The sequence below is a fragment of the Grus americana genome, chromosome 16 (assembly GCF_028858705.1).
Source record: "Grus americana isolate bGruAme1 chromosome 16, bGruAme1.mat, whole genome shotgun sequence".
Classification (NCBI taxonomy): Eukaryota; Metazoa; Chordata; class Aves; order Gruiformes; family Gruidae; genus Grus; species Grus americana.
Window position 1 is genome coordinate 14,046,268 of NC_072867.1, and position 16,765 is coordinate 14,063,032.

The following is a 16,765-nucleotide window of genomic DNA, read 5'->3' on the forward strand; positions in this document are numbered from 1 at the left end:
GTAGCGAATCAGAGTGAAAGGCGCGGCCTGGCGCGCGGTCAAGACGGCCAATCATCGAGCTGGGCTCTGTCTTGAGTGCCCTCTACCCCAACACGTTCGAAACTCGGCCGCCAATCGCCGGGAAGGAGGTGGTGGGCTGCGCCTGTTTATCGCCTAATGGTCGCTGGAGGAGGCAGCTCTCGGGCCGCTGCCGACGCCTCCTCGTGGGCTTCCAGAAATGCGGGTAAGAACCGGGCGAACCCCGGGGACAGCCGGCGGGGCCGGAGCCGGCAGCGCTGCCGCACTTGGCCGCGTCCCAGCGCCGCGAGGCCGCCCCCACCGCCCCGCCCCTTTCCCCGACGATTGGCGGGCCCGCCAGCCAATCCGAGGTGGTGGCGCTGTTAACATCCCGGAGCGCGAGGGGCAGCTGTCCAATGGGAGTGTGGGGGTGGGGCTTGAGCTGAGGGGGGGTGGTGGGGGCGGAGTCCCGGGGGGGGGCAAAGCTGGGGTGGGGGTCACTTGTGAAGGGAGGGGAGCCGGAGGGGGCAGAGCTGAGGGTAAGGGGCGGCTTCTGAGGGGAGGGGAGCCTGAGGGGGTCACTTATGAGAGGAGGGCCCGGGGTCGGGACGGAGTCCGCAAATTGAGGGGGAGCGACCCTGAGGGGTTAGACGTGGCGAGAGGGGGTCACCTGTGAGGCGACCGGGGCCCTAGAGGGGGCTCAGCTTTTGGGGCGGGGGCGTTTCCTGAGGGGAGCGGGGCCTTAGAGCCCAGAGACTCGTTGTCCCTTCTCAGGGTCCCTCGGGAAGTCCTTGGGAAGCCGGGGACATAAGGGCCTGGCGGCGGGAGGGGAAGCCGGGACCGAGGCGCCCTGTCACCCCTGTGCGATCTGCGAGGAGCAGCAGCAGCAGGAATCGGATCTCGCTCAGGAAGAGATGCAGAACCGCGGTCACTGGGTCTGTGCTGGCCCAGGTGTTTGCATCTAAATCAGCACTGATACTTAGAAGTCAAAATACTTCCCAGATTATTATTATTTTTTTTTAATCCTACTCCTTTATGTAGGGACTTGGCTGTATAAGGACTGTTCTGTGCTATGGGAACAATAGATGACAGCTTAGTTGTTCCTCAGCCCAGTTATAGCTTATTTAATATTTTTTTTTTATTGCGAGCAGACTTCTAATGAGGTTATGAAATGAGCCTGTGACACAGCTAAGTCCCACCCATCTGCTGTGCTGCTGAGATAGGCTACCCATGATTTCATCGTGGGGAGATGGGGGTGACTGATGTAGCCCCCATCATTGCCATCCACCTGCTCCAGAGACACTTGCAGCTTCTGCTTTATCTGTCAGGTTAGGTGCCTGATAACCTTCAAGTTTTCCAGACTTCTGACCACTAGAAATAGAAGAAAGGCTTCCCCCCCCTTTGTTTTATCCCAAGAAGCTTTGCCAAGGGGAATTGTATATCTGTGATAACTTCCTTCCAATTCTTGCATTTTCAGCCCTACACAAAAGGAGATAGTTTGAGTACCCAGAAAATGTTTCTGCTGAAGCCAAACAAGCTCCAATAAAATAGGGAAAAATCAGACAGTTGTCCATCAGTTTCTTCCTGGTGGAAATAATTCTTTATACTTCTGAAACTATCTCGTAGAAATGTATCTTTTTATACTTACAAATAATTAAAACTTAAATCTGTAAAAGCCAGTAGCATGTCCTTGTAAAGAAGAATGGTTGTGCTTTGCAGTGTTGTGCTTCTTTAAGGCAGCAGGGATTTATTCTTAGTAGTATCACGGATGACTAGGATGATATTTCTTAATGTCTCTTTTTGTTCTCCATCTGTGAAATGATTGTAAGGTTTTTCTCTAGTGTTAGAACATGGGATGAATTCACTAGGGTGTAGAATGTGCTGAAATAAGCACTATAGAAGAACTGATAAATCAATGTATTTCAAGGGTTTTCTTAGTAAAAGTATGGAAACCAGAAGAATATTTTAGTTTCTCTACAGCCATTCTTATAAACTGCTGCTTTGAGTGCTGTAAGACCATTGCACAAGTATTTTGTATTTATTTATTTATGATGCTTTCAGTTAACCAGCTGCTGTTTTTAACTGCTGTGGGATTCCTGTTTGACTACATTTATTGTTAATTGGTAAGAAATATAGGTCAAACCCATTTCCAAACTCTTTGAATTAATGTTATATAGTAATAATAAAATGAGTGTTCTGTGAAAAAAGTAACCCAAATGTTATACACAGAAATGGCAGAATTGGTCAACTGCAGTCTAACTCAATGGGTCTCAATTTTATTTTTTGGGGGTGTGTTCAGTGAAGGCACAGACCCCAGTTTCAGCAGATTTAAATACACTGATAATAGGCCCTTTCAGAGAAGTCTCAAAAACTGTCTGTGGAGCCTCCCGTTTTAAAAAAAAAAAACCAAACAAACCCAAAACAAACCCCAACAATGCTGTTCTACCTGGAATGTTTTGGATTAAGACACCCTTTACAGCCCAGTCTAGATGTGTGAAGCACAGCTAGGACTCTCTTTGATTTGTAGGAGCCCCAGCAAGTATAAGGCTGAATAAATAGCACCTGTTTGCAAGCAGAGCACAGGAGAAGGAGAGGTTGGTTTTGGAATGCTAGTGCTCTCTGGGGTGGTTTGGCTGAAACAACTGTCTCTCTAATCAAATTCTGTTTCTTCAAACAACAGACTCAAATGGCTTTTTAAAATAGGAGGGTGATGCTTACTTCTTTGTATTTTCAGGGTAATGTCATACTGGAGCCTAAGATATGGAAAACTGTGATGTGGTGAATACTATACAAGAAATCTCTTCATCTTCTGCAAACTCTGATGTCAGAAATAGTCACAGCTCTGTCTGTAACTTGAATTGTAACAGGTAATGTGTTGAAGGAATTCCTAATGCTCTGCACTATATATATATATATATATTTAATTTGCAAGTATAATCCTTAATGAGAAAAGCCTTACTGAAAGAACTGTGAAGTCTTCCTTAAATCTTAGTAACTTCCATTGCCTTGTGTCTCTTAGGATTGGCGGGGGGAAACCTGTCTTGAACAAGTTGTAAGAGATCATTCTCTGGAAAGATCATAGATTATGCAAAGCCATTTGTAGAGAACAGCAGCTTGGAAAAACTGAATTGTTTTTCTGTTCAATGCCCAAGGTATTCCCAGTGAATAAGAAGGGCAAATGTGGACTAATGGCTGAAGCAATGGATTAGGAGAGGTTCTTCTTGACTGGCCTGTTAAGATGAGAATTACAAGTCACTTACTGTATGTGTAAGTGGACTTTGTAAATCACTGTTACACAGAAGCTTATATTTGTAAACTTCTGACCCCAGAATCTACAAGGAAGCAGATAGGTTTGATAAAAAGCTGTATTTATTGACATTTGTACTAGTGAGCAGTAATATCTGTGCTCGTTATGCTGTGTCTCTCTTCTTGCAAAGCTATTGCATTTTAATAGTATGTAGGATAAGAATGAAGTATGCTGTGCATTCTTTGACATTTTCTTGAAAAACATGCTCATTCTCATTAATGTATCGGGGGGGTTCAGCATGATGACGGTCACAGTGTAAATTAAGTGTATAGTTCTTTCATGGCTGCATAGCATCTGTAGTATATTATTTTGGCCACTATGTTGGACAACTGGCACAATAAATAATGGAAACGTTTTTCCTCATGTTTCCCTAGAAGTCCCTCATCCAATCCCAATGGAGTTTCTGGTTACTCAGGGAATACCAGGTCCTCGTTAATGCCTGGTTCTGTTGAGCTGCTTGCCTCCTTTATGCAAGATATCCAGAACATTGGAAATGCTGACTCAGAAATTGTGAAGAACTGTGAGGTACTTGATGTTAAGGTTTATTTAAAAAAATAATTACATTAATGTATCATCTTTGCATTTTGGAAGACAGATCTAATGATTATAGAGTTTATAAAAGATGGATTTTACTGTAATTTTATCTTAGCTTTTTACAGTATCTTAGCTTTTTATCTTGGTGTTCTACAATACAGATGTGATTTTTTTTTTTCCAGAGTTACAGTACTTAGATTGCAAATTTTTGAACTGTAAAATGTAAACCTGTAAAACTGTAGCACTTCAAACTGATATGAAGTGATCCTAGAAATGAGAAGTTTTCTTTCTAAAAATGGCTTGCTCTGTTTTATTTGAATTAATTATTTGTTCCATCTGTAAAGATGTGTAGATGATAAGTTCCAGATTTAAAACAACACAAAAATCATAACGTAGGCTCAATGAGCTAATTCTCTCAAACCCTTTTTTTCATGTTTTTGTCCTTTTTTATTTTAAATTTTATCATTATTTTTAATCTCCATAAGGAACATCAGGTTTCCACACCATGGGCTTGTTCCTGCAGAATTTTTGAGCTTTCTGGCTGTGGTCCATCAAACTGTGTCTTGACAGATGCTTAATTTGGTGCTCTTTAACAGCTCCAAGAAAAGAATATAGATGTCTGTGTCTAGCCACATGCGTTCTATGTCCCATGTCCTATGTTTCAAGTATCAGGCTCCATAAACATGAGCATAAAATAGTTCTTAACATTCAGATTTTACCACATTTTGGGAACCCCATATATTTGATTTTTTTAATTATCTTTTTATTTTCACTAAATAGTTAATGCATTGTGGGCTTTACCTGGATTGTTGAAGGGAAGAGTTTCTTATTGAAGCAAATGGTTCACTGGACATAGGGATGTTTAATTATCACTTTGAAAATTGCCTATAAGTTATTGAACTGGAATCAACCTTCCCAAAATTTAACTGTACTTTCCTACCAGATATTTCTATTTTTAAATAATTTTATTTTTTTTAAATAGAATAATTCTCTTCCCTTATTCATTTGTTATTATTATTATTTTTTAAACCAAACTTAAATTGTAGAGATGTGTTATCTTGCTGTCTCTTTTTTTTAAGTGAATGTGCCTATAGTGAATTGTTTCCATTGACTGACACAATAGGAGTCTGCATGTATTATGGGGTGGACAACACAGTGCTGTTATTAAACTTTGTATTACGTCAACACCTAAGTATAAGACTACAAAATCGTGTAGCTACAGTACAAAGTAAGAGATGCAATATGACTGTGCTTTTATTTTACTTTGTGATTTCATAGACAAGGTGGCTACAGTTATTGAGACTGGTAGAAAAACAATGTCAAGAACAAATAGTTGCCCAGCAAGAGCAGTTCCACCATCAAATCCAAGTAAGTAATGATATGTTCATTTAGGTAGGTTAGGCTGAATGTTTCTTTAATCTGCCAAACAACGCAACCTCTGGCATTCCTATGGTTTTCTGTAAGTGTATCAGACAGTTAAAGGAAGTGGATGACTGGAATGCCAATTTACAGGATGCATATTTGAGAGACCCTTGACTAATTAACAGAGTAACTGTTAGGAACCATTTCAGAAGTGAAGATTCTTGGATTATTTGTTTTGTTTTCACAAACATTTGGTTCAGAATGCCCACAAAATAACTGGATTTTGTAGGTACAAGCTGTTTTTATTAACTGTTAGACTGTATCATTTCTGATTTTGAGACATTGTAGTTTTCTCTTCATTAGAAAATGTTACACAACTTATCATTCCCTCATCTAGACAGTATATAGCATAGGAAAACATTCACTGTAATAGCTGAATGCTTATTTCATCCTTTGGCTAAACAGTCTCCTTTCTAAGAATGAAAATGACCCATGTGAAGACTCACATTTTTGCTGAACCATATTTATCCATTAAACCAGAAGAAATGTATATGTATGTATAAGAGATAGTAATTCTATAAGTATATAATGCTTAATATCTTCATCATTTTGGTTGCTGTTTTTTCCCTTCCCTTTCCTGATGCCCTCTACACTAGTAGTAATCAACAGTTCCTGAACTGAATTAACAAGAGGTACTGTCCTTTTATCCTATCTCCTGTTTCTTCCCCCCCCTCCCATCTCATTATTTTTTTTCCCACCAGTGTTTCCTTACCCTTGTATTTCCTTCCTCTTACTGTAGTGGTTTGATTCACTTGTTGCTAATTGTAGTCTTGACTAATCCATTGTGTTGGCTTTGCCGGTTTTTGTCTTTATTTATAGCAAAGGCTACCTCTGGAAGAGTTGAGTTTGTGGTATCAGCAGAGACTTACTAACTGCATGAAGTGCCACACTAAATATAAAATCAACGGCTACAACTTACTTTCAATTGTACGACTGCATTAGATAAAACAGATGGAGCTATTCCAAACTTAAACTAGTATACCAGTAACCTAGTGAAAATACTGAAATACAGGCAATTCAATACATTCTGATAAGAATAATAAAAAGACCAAAAGAATAATCTACTATTTGGGGTAGTAAGGCGAGATGCTGCATTAGCATTGATATGACTCTGAGATGAGGCTTGTGCTATGCTGTGTTTAAAGACCAACTGTGCTTATAGAATACATCTTCATCCATGTGAAAATATGGATCAAGAGACCTTGAGTTAATTTTGGAATCAGTGGGGTCAGTCCTTGGCTTATATGATTTATACGCTAGAGGACAAGTGTGCTAATGACAAACTCACCACTAAGGATCATCCTAAGATCAGACTTTACTGAAGAAGATTTAAAAAAAAAAAAAAAGTAAGTTACCTCCAATCCCAAAACTATAGAAATCTTATCTTATTTTTCCCAGTTCTTTTCTTCTCTTGGAATTATTTAACTGTGCAAAGAGAAGTAAAAGAGCTATTTAAATTGGAATAGTAGCCTTTCACTTTTCCCGCACAAGGTATTAATGACAAAGATTAAGTGTCAGCAGAGGATCTGATAAGTTTGGAGGTTTTTCCCTCTACAATTTTGTTTCTTCCCTTTTGTTCTCCTTTCCCTACTTGCCTCACAGAGGTGAATCACAGAATTAAAATGCAAATGATTGCTGCAGTCATGATTGAAATCATTAGCACAACAAAAAAACTGTTATGGCAGAAAATTTCCCCCCCTGTTGGGTTGGTTTGGGTTTTTTTGCATAGAAAGGCTGAGCTGAAATTCAATTGTTAATTCTATTGCAAGTTAGTAAAAGATATGAGGCTTGGTTCTGAGTAGCATTACATGTAGGTTCCTCTGACATTAAGTCTTATTTTTTATTTCTTACTTTCAGAGAACAAATTATTTTTGTTTTATTTGTGCTTTCCACTTGCTATTCACATGTAAGTAATGTACTGTAGTTCTGTGAAAAAAATACCAGTGGAGTTCCATGTTCTTAAAATTATTGTAAGTTCTTTTTTTCTATTTTTTTTTCTATTTTTTTTTTCTGAAGGAGTTTGCAATGTATTCTTGAAAACATCTACATACTCTGGTCTTGTAACGTGTAGTAAGAATTGTGTGCTCCTGCAGAGTTCAGTAATCTCAGTATAACTCTGCAGAAGTGCCAATGGCCATGCCCTTCAGCCAGTGATGGGCGCTGGCATGAAGCTTTTTCATAGCATTAGTTGTTTCTCAGAGCTGTTTCAGTATAGCAGTGCACAACTGTAAAACTTAAAATATTACTTATCTGATATACTGAAATAACTCTTTGCAGATATTGTAGACTAAAGAGTAACCTGTTAAATCTAGTGATCTAGTTATAGGTTTGCTCCACTCCATCAGATACCAAAACAATCAAAATGTAGATTTTTGTATTATATGAGCCACCTAACAACATATTATCTAAAGCAGATATTTTAAAATCAAGTTTTATGCAAATAATCTTACAGAGGTACATTATTCCTATTAGCATAATAGAGTAATGGTTTCTAATTCCATTAAAGCATCCTTGCAATCTTTAAAAATGTATATCTAAGTTATAAATTCTTTTAGACCTAAATTTAGCAAAAGACTTTTGTCCACTTCTAATGACATACCTAGATAGTTTATATCTCTGTAGGTGGCTGGTAGGTAACTATATTTCTGAAGGCATGTAGTGAATACATGCATGCATGTTTTTTTACATTAATAAATGACTACTGAGACCTGAAATTCACTGCATGGAATTAAGGATTGTTACCATGCACATTTTACTCTTCTGCATAGTATGCATATATCTACTTTATGCATGAGATGTCTACACGTTGAAAAATTTGAGTTGAGATAAGTACTCTAAGTCTCTCACTAATAATGTGAATTGAAGATGCATCAAAATATAAATGTGATTTGTAGCACATTCTCATAGGAATTTTGCCTTTCATTTTTCTATAGCTGATTCAGGATGAGATAAGGCAGTTAGTGAAATTGCAAACCAGCAAGAGCAGAAGTTTGCCTGCCAAGCTTACAGACGCTTTTTCATCACTAGAAAGTCAAATGGGGATGCGTTCTGAAATCTTTGAAGAAAATGAGTGTATTGTCAATCAGCTTAGATCTAGTGAAGCAGAAAGTCAGCCAAATGCATCTGATCTGCATCAGGAGTGGTTTGCAAATGATGCTTCAATGAATAGTGGGTATGGTACGCTTTCTGCCTCCGAACTGAACCCTTGCAACTCTAACGACGTTAACAAGTGCACAGACTTCATGGAGAAAACTTCACAAGGACAGAGTGATGGAGCAGTATTGCAGGGTGACACAGTTGGAGCCAGTGTTCAAAATAAGAGAGAACTTTCCCCCAAAAAAGTAGAGGAAAAATGTTCATCAGGAAGAAATGATATTTTAGTTTTTCCTACTGAATTTGAACATAAAGTTGATGAAGGTCAATGTGGAAAAAAACCCAGGTAAGTGATAAACTGTCCAAATACATTAATTTATTGTAGACAGTCCCCATTCAGTAAACAGCTATTGGTAACTGGAAACATGTAACAATTGAATGGAACCTCTTGATTGTGAAAAATACTATGCTGCTGGGTAGATAAAGTTATTTGTTTAGCCTAATGTTTCTGTGTGATGCATATTAGCATCTGCAGTGTTTATCTGTTGCAGATATGCTGGGCGGGGAAATATGAAATCTACTTTCTACTGCAAATTTCAGCTAAGATACAGTTTGCATATAGTGTTTACCTGTGCACCAGAATTTTACGTGACAATTGCCAATTTTATATGACTGATACTTTGCTATTGTGCTCAACCAGTCTCTTTTGCTAGCTTATATGCATGCATTACAGTAATAAACTGTATCAGACAACAGCCAAACATGTTTGGGTTTTTCTGTTGTTTTTTTTTGGTTCATCTTTGTTTTGCTCAAGAGGTGAGTTGATCTACCAAGATTTGTTTTGAAAGATTGGCTAGCTAATTTGACAATAATACTGACCAAACGCTGCTCTAGTTGCACAGAACTTAACATACTTTCCCTGTCAGACTAGGCTGAAATGCTTCGCGTGGTCACAAGCAGTTATCAGAGGTCTTCTGGGCAGCACATTGCCTGTGAGTCCCTGATAGTAGTTAGCAGAGATAAAAACTTTCTCTCTATTGGAAAAACAGAGAACTGTGAAAATGAACTTGCATTTTGCTAGTATGTAATAAAACACAGAACCAGCTTTCTTTAGAGCTGGAGAAGCTCAATTCAAGAGTGTTTTTCAGTTTGAAAAACCTTTCTAAGACAACTTTTGAAATCATTCCTGTATGACTTTTTGTCCTTTTTATAAAAAAAAATAAAAATACAAGTTTTGTCTTTGAAATTGCTTTGTTTTGTATTATGTAACCAATTGGAAGGAAGAAAGTGTTCAAACCAAAATGAAATGTCAGTTAACCCACGCTGGGTTTTTTTGAGGGGGTTTGTTGCTGTTCTTAAATTTTTAGTTGTAAACTTTTTTCATTCTTTCCAGTACATGTTCCAAACTGGGACAATATGTAATTTTTCAGTGTCACTTTTTAACAAAATGGGAAAATCATTCCACATCCACATCTAAGAAGAATTTCAGGATGTCTCTATTTGTTATGGTCATTCTGCTTTTTTTTCTCTGTTTTCTTCTATATCTTGTTTCAATCTTTCTTATCCTTGAAGATTCTCCTTAGTGTGTCTTAGCTGACGTCATCTTTACAACCAGACTGATAACACAATAAGAAAACCCACTGCATTTACATTCAAGCTTAATTTTGTGGTTTTGATTATTGTCAGCTTGAACAGACCAAAAAACCAGTTCTCTGGCCAAAAATATGGAGCTCTTTGTTACGATTTTTTTTTTAAAGTAGGAAAGCCATTTTGATTATGGGTGCAGTTCATTGGCACCTTTCCTTTCGGTGATTTGTTTGTGTTTTGTTTTTTTGCTGTTGTTTTGTTTGCCTTTTAAAAAAAAAAAGCCCTAAAACATTTCAGCATTCATTACTCTTCATATCGTTTCTCAAAAATGCATAAAGGCAGTGGAGTTTTAGTGCCTATGTTTCACCTTGAAGAAGAAATTGATCTCTGTAGGGATTATGTCCCCATTGAAAATGGCGTATGTAATTAAGGTATATGTGTGTGTTTCTTACCGTCTAGTAAATCTTTAACATCATGGGCTCAAAAGTTGAAACAAAACCAACCAAAAAGAATAAATGCGGACGAAGTATGTGTGAACTCTATGCAAGAAAATGAGCAAGCAAAGAAATTACCACTTGATAATGTAAGTCTCTTTTTATTATGTTTTTCTAATTTTATTCTTGTCACTGGTATTTTTTTCAGAGTTATATAGTATGTTCTGCTTCAGCATATGCTTTCATACTTGGCTTTAAGCATTTGAATAGTGGTGTTCCCGTTCGTGTGGGCAGTTTACTTCTATCACTTTATACTTACTCACATAGCTATTTTGGCTTATTTTATTCCTTGCCTAATTTTTGTCTTACCTTACCTGAGTGGCACATGTTCCTTCCTCATAGAGATAATAGTTACATTCTCAATTGAAGCTTCAGGTCACGGTAATTTATGGTGCCCTATAATTACTTGAAGGACATTTGATTTCAGCTGGTAATGTCTCTTTTAGTACACGGAATTTTTTGTGTGTTAAGGCATTAGCCACTTTGTTCAGGACAAATAGTATTCTTCCAGAAGGGGATTTTAAGTAGCAGGGATTTTTTTTTTTGTCTTGGTTTGAGCTTTTTTTAGTATTCTTAGCAGTCTCTTATGCTAAAATCCAAACAGGATTTTTTTCTTTTTTGTATTGTTTATGTAAGAATAATACATTCTTTTATGCCTGTGTATGATTATGATTTGGCTAAAGTGAACTACTCCAAGCACAGTGACAGCACTGGTTACTAAAAGTAAGTAACCCCTCCAATAAACATTTAGGAGATCTAACTGGCTCTTTAGAACCATTTGTAGTAAGACCTATTGCTGTGACCGCTGAATCAGCTCAAAATACTTCTTCTGAGAAGAATTTGAGTTCCCCCTCTCCCATATTCTTGAGTTAATAATTCTGTATGTTCACAAATCTGTTTTTTTGGGGAGGGAAGTTTAGTCACTTAAAATATTTCTGATCTAAAAGGAGGCTATGCAGCATGATTGTATGAGTAATCATCATACAAGTAACGATGAAGAATTACTTTCAGTATATTAATTGTCACAAACCTCTCTCCTTATGCTATTTTTAAGGAAATAATTCCTGAAACTCTGTGAATAGCCCTACCTACAAGAGAATAGGGGAACTAGCAAATATAAATCACTTGATTCAAGGCAAGGTCTGTTTTCTTCCCTGTGGTTACTTTGAGGGTGATCCAGAAAGAGTAAGAATGGCCATTTGGGCTTGCTCTCTTCAGTCTTCTTCTATTGTTGGTGGAAACAAGATGTTACTCTAAGGGGATATTTTGAACCAGGACTCAAATTTATCTGCTGTGGATTGTTTCTTTTCTCTCTCTGCTACAGGAGGGTGCCTAAGGAAATTAGTGCCAGAAACTCAGATTTTGAAAAGACCTTTATCTTTCTGTTCCTTTGTAAGAATTCAGTTGATACTCCTTCATTTTCCTTTCTTCCTCCTTAGGCAAAGGAGAATACCTAAATAAAATCATTAAGAGGGACAAAATAGCCTTGAGGTGAGATGGTACTTCATGCAAAAACTTGAAAAGCTTTAGTTCTAAATTTTTTTCCCCTACTTCTTGTTAACTCAATGGTTACTATCCTGTTTTAGTCCTCAGTTGTATGAGCTGTATAAATTTGCCAAGTAGCGTGATTGTTAAGCTGCTGTAATGGAACAAAAAGCCCTAAGTATGGTAGAAAAGAGCAATGTGAGATGACCGTTTTAAAGCTAGCTGCCCTTACTCAGTTGCTATTGTATCACTGTGTTATATCAATGACATCTCTTCCTTAATCAAAGGAAGAGGAGAGTTGTAGCACATCTTAAATTATGTAATTTTTTTTTTCCCATGTGTTGGTCCCACCCTTTTAAAGGTGTTTCTATAATTAGCTGGGGAGGTTGTTTAGAAAGTTTGGAGTGATGAGAAGGGTATATTATATATCATCTTGTCTATCTGAGATGATAGTGTTTCCGTCAGGATTTGTGGTAGGTGGAGTCACAACAGCTGAATATAAGAAATTACAATCTTAGGATGAGGAAAGAGTAACACTCTATTGGTAAGTCATCCCTCTATATACTTGCGCCTCTTAAGGAGCAAGAAAGTTTAGATGACCGTCCAAAATGTGTATTTTTGTAACAGTTAATCTCAAAAATGCTCCACAAGCGGACAGGCACGTGACTTAGAAAATATCGGTATCTTTTATTATGTGGCTTAGCTTAGTTCCCCTTTTGATGGTGATTGCCCTGAATATAAATTGTATAGGTTTGGATCACGCTGTATAATTAAATTTAATCTCTCTGGTTAAAAAGACTAATAACATTTACATGCAGTTTTAAAAAAATTGTTACCTTGATATTTTTTTTCTTGCCTTGCAATTTTCCTTATAAATTTGTTTTTCCTTTTGTAATTTTAGACAAACCTTACTGATGCTGCTTTGCCACCTTACACTTTTTACCTCAATCAACCAAATGAAAGTCCGAATTCCTTAGTGTCTGAAGCTTCAGGTACAGTTAATTTCTTGTACTTACATTTCCTTTTCTTTTGAATTCTTGCTTTTTTAAAACTCTTAGTAGAATGCATCTGCAATAACTTTGGGGAGATGAGGAGGGTTTGAGCACCGACAAGCTATTAAACTTTGATACAGCATAATTCTGCTTTTCTTGCTCTTGCGTTTCAAACTGATGGTAGCTCCTGCATATCACTGCTGGCGGATGTAGGACATGCAGCAATTATTTTCTTCAGATTTCTCAACATTTCAAAGCAGAGCTTTATGTTTAAAACTGTTTCAATAATGTAATTACTATTAAAATCATGGTGGAGTATCAAATGATTGTTCAAATATTAGCATCATTGGCCTAGTAATCACAGGAGTGCATGGTAATAGAGACAGAATTCCTGCAAACCAAGGGCATGATTAAATAATTGTGTGAATAGACAAGAACAAAATAATTCAGTGTGTAATGTGGTGATTCTTTAATTGTGTGTGTTGCTTTTTTGTGTTTTGGTATGGTTTTGCTTTTGCTGTTTTGGGATGTGTGTGTGAGGAGTGGTTTTGGTGGGTTTTTTTGTATTTTGGGGGTTTGGGTTGTTTGTTGTTTGGGTGTTCGTTTGGTGGGGTTTTTGTGTGTGTGTGTGTGTGTGTGTGAAAGGCAAACAACTAATTCACATATTTTGATCGTAACAGGGTGGATTGATTTCAGTAACAAACAAGGGCACAGAGATGCAGCCCTGCAAACTGTATATTTATTGCTGCTTCACAACCCATTGAGAGAGGGACCATAGAAGAAACTGAAGTGGGATTGAGACTGTATCTGTTCCTCTTGTGCTCTCCGTTTTTGTCCTAGTAGTCTGTCTTTTTGCATGCTGTAGAGTGCTGTTGAGTTCCAAACCAAAGAGTTTGTAGTATCAAGCGGCTGTCTAGGATTATTCCTTGGGTAATGTAAGTTTCAAGTGCTACACTGGAATCAGTAGAAATATAAAAGTTTGTGGTAAATGAGGATTTGTTCCTTGAACACCAAAGAGTACATCTATGTGTTTTCACTGATTTATAGCTTTTGTTACTGATGCTGTGTGATGTAATATTGATTATGTTGCTTGTGCTTTGCACTGAGATTTTTGTAACTTCTGGTGACAAATGCTTTAGTGAGATTCTTAAGCAATAGATGCAAATGATTAATATGTCATTCTTATTAGCAGACAAAGTATCATCTTACTAATGGATTTTGGGATTCCTGTTCTACAGCCGTGAACTCAAAATTTGTAAATTTTTTTTTCTTTTCTTTCATTGTTTCTTCTTATCAGGACTTTCATACTGGAAATTAGATGAAAAGGAAATGTATCACTCTTTACCAGAGAATTTCAGAAGTGAGTTTGCTGATATTTTCTCCACAAAAGTATCACCAGATCAGGTAAACTTTGTATATGTTATAAAAGTTGTCTTACAGTTGCTTGTCATCTTTACTTTTTTCTACGATGGAAAGAATCAGCCCTCAGGAACCTAACTTTTCTGTGAGAAGTCTTTTGTTAGCTCAGTCTCTCATATTCAGTTTCTTCATTCTTCATTTACCCCCACTAAAGTAAATTGGAATTTATTGATCTTCTTCTGTCATTTAAAAGAAATTGTGTGTATAGGGGATGAAAAGAGACTAACCAGTATATTAAAGGTGTATATGCCTCATCAAAGACCCTTTTTTTAAATTGTGTGCAGTGAATAAAGCCACCTTCTGTTCTGAACTGGTTTATTAGTGGAACCCACCCCACAACTTGTTTATTTATATTGGAGATGGAGAATTGTGTTCAGATAAACTAATGTAGCAATTTTCCTGTTGAAGTTGTCTTCTGCTGATGAAACAAAGCTATCATCATTGAAGGATATTTATCATAAAAGACAAAGGGAAAATAAGCAGCTGCCTGACCAGAATTTTATGCCTTCTTCCCAGTCAAGTCACCCACCAGAGGTAATGTTAACTTCTTTACTTCACATCTCAGTTTGAAGATATGATAGGTTACAGGCTGGTTTCACATTAATTGGCCCCTGCTGCCACCTCCAGTGTTATGCTGGAACAGCAATTTGTGCGGCTGTGTGATGAACCAGATTGGGAAGGGATCCAGCTGAAAAGAACCTCTAAGAATACCCTGGGTAAACCAGCACCTTTGCTGCGCAACCTTGAGGATGGTGCAGGGACGAATCTGCTTATGCTGAGGCTGCAGCTGATGAAATGCACATGGAGCTGCAGTCACAGAAGCAGGGTTTTCTTACTGCTTCCCACAAGGCAAGTTCATTCCACCCATGAAACAGACGAGGCGCAGGTTGTGGAAATATTCTTTATTGCATCTGTTTCTTTGTACAGCTTTCAGTCTTGTACAAAATCCATTAATGATGGCAAATATGTGACTATCTTGTTCACATAATCCATGAAGTGATTTTTTGTTAACTGTACAGAGTTATTGTTTCAACCTACAAGCAGACATAATCCTTCTATTTACATAACTGAAATTTCAAAGATTTTCTAGGCAGCTACAGATGTTACATATGTCTTTTATTCGTAATGGACACTTAGAAACACAAATTGCAAACATCGGGAATATGTATCGTCATCTAAGCTGTTGCAGGTCCCTTCATCTGGCTTGTCACTACCAAATGATGTAGTAATATTCAGTATAATTCCTGCAATATATTATATGGATTACTAATGTCTTCAGATAAGCTCCATTTACAAGAACAAAAGTTAAATCACAATTTTTTTTAGCGTTATAACTTATTTCCTAGATCTTGACGTTGGACCCAACCCTGCATATGAAACCAGGTCAGCAGAACCCAGGACGCTGTTTTTTCAATATTCCTGAAGAGACTACTTCTTTTTCTCCAGACTCGATGGCAGAGCCTGGATTTTCAAGTCATTGTGACACAGACTCTTTTTCACAAACAAGTAATTCATCTCAGTTAGATGATTCTCCAAAACATCCTGCCAGCAGCAGAGCTGTGCATTTGGACCTCTGGAGGAATCACCCATTCCAAAATGAAAACAAGACCAGCTGTCCCTTTCCAATGGCATATACGGATGCTAATAATGATAATTTAGTCAACACTGAGGAGGAAGAAACACTGACTCTAACTCCATCTTCTGTTACTCAGTGTGCTGAGAACAGTTTGCCAGAATATAGTCTTTCAGTGACATCTGTTGAAGATCCTGTGATAATGTCAAAGTAAGTAAATTTTTTTTTCTCTTTTAAAAATTGTAGATTTGGCACTTTCACGAAAGAAGCGAAACTTAACAAAACTAGTAAACTGAACAAAGTATATGAGTTCTGTTTACTGAGAACATAGCTGGACGTTGCTGCTTTTTTTTCCCCCTTTTATTATTATTCTTCTTTCTCCCCTGAAGTACAGATGGTGTATAAATAGAACCGCCATTTTCCACTTCTTACAATTGTCTTTCTTTAGACCATACTATTTAATCTTCTTTAGACCATACTGCTTAATCTAAGGCACAATATTTGTTCTCTGTCATCTTTGGATGTCAAAGCCTTAACTGGAAGGCAAAACAATTTTTTATGTTTTAATGCTTTGCTTATTTCTGTTTATATGTTAAAATAAAAAGACATGCCTCCTTCATAGGCTGTATGAGGGAGTTAATTTAGGCAGAGAATTCCAAAGTTCTGTGGGAGTTATATTTTCCTATTTAGAGTCAAATGGTGGGAGAAGCACAGAATTTCTCTACTTGGGAAAAATAAATATCCCCCATTCGCTATCAAAGCTTGCACGATTTGCACGTGGACAGGCAGACATGGCATGTACTCTGTGTGTGAGGGCTTATCTAGGATCATGGTTTCAAGATAGTTCAGTGTTTGAGTTCTC

The 16,765-nt window shown here is 37.6% G+C and overlaps 1 protein-coding gene across 7 annotated transcripts in view; it reads left to right on the top strand.

The window, feature by feature from the left end:
- Window positions 1-15: 15 nt before the first annotated feature.
- MPHOSPH9 (M-phase phosphoprotein 9) overlaps window positions 16-16,765 on the top strand; it is a 31,792-nt gene continuing 15,042 nt past the window's right edge. The window contains exons 1-10 of one of the 7 annotated variants that reach the window (XM_054843988.1): window positions 16-223; window positions 2,732-2,864; window positions 3,679-3,829; window positions 5,117-5,206; window positions 8,194-8,699; window positions 10,400-10,523; window positions 12,821-12,911; window positions 14,209-14,315; window positions 14,739-14,864; window positions 15,677-16,113. In XM_054843988.1, the coding sequence (XP_054699963.1) occupies window positions 2,758-2,864; window positions 3,679-3,829; window positions 5,117-5,206; window positions 8,194-8,699; window positions 10,400-10,523; window positions 12,821-12,911; window positions 14,209-14,315; window positions 14,739-14,864; window positions 15,677-16,113 (1,739 nt within the window). In that variant the 5' untranslated portion in view covers window positions 16-223; window positions 2,732-2,757. Of the gene's footprint in view, window positions 224-2,084; window positions 2,121-2,731; window positions 2,865-3,678; window positions 3,830-5,114; window positions 5,207-5,856; window positions 5,893-6,079; window positions 8,700-10,399; window positions 10,524-12,820; window positions 12,912-14,208; window positions 14,316-14,738; window positions 14,865-15,676; window positions 16,114-16,765 lie in introns of those variants that run through there. The other 6 variants (XM_054843989.1, XM_054843992.1, XM_054843995.1 and 3 more) reach the window with 6 other exon arrangements.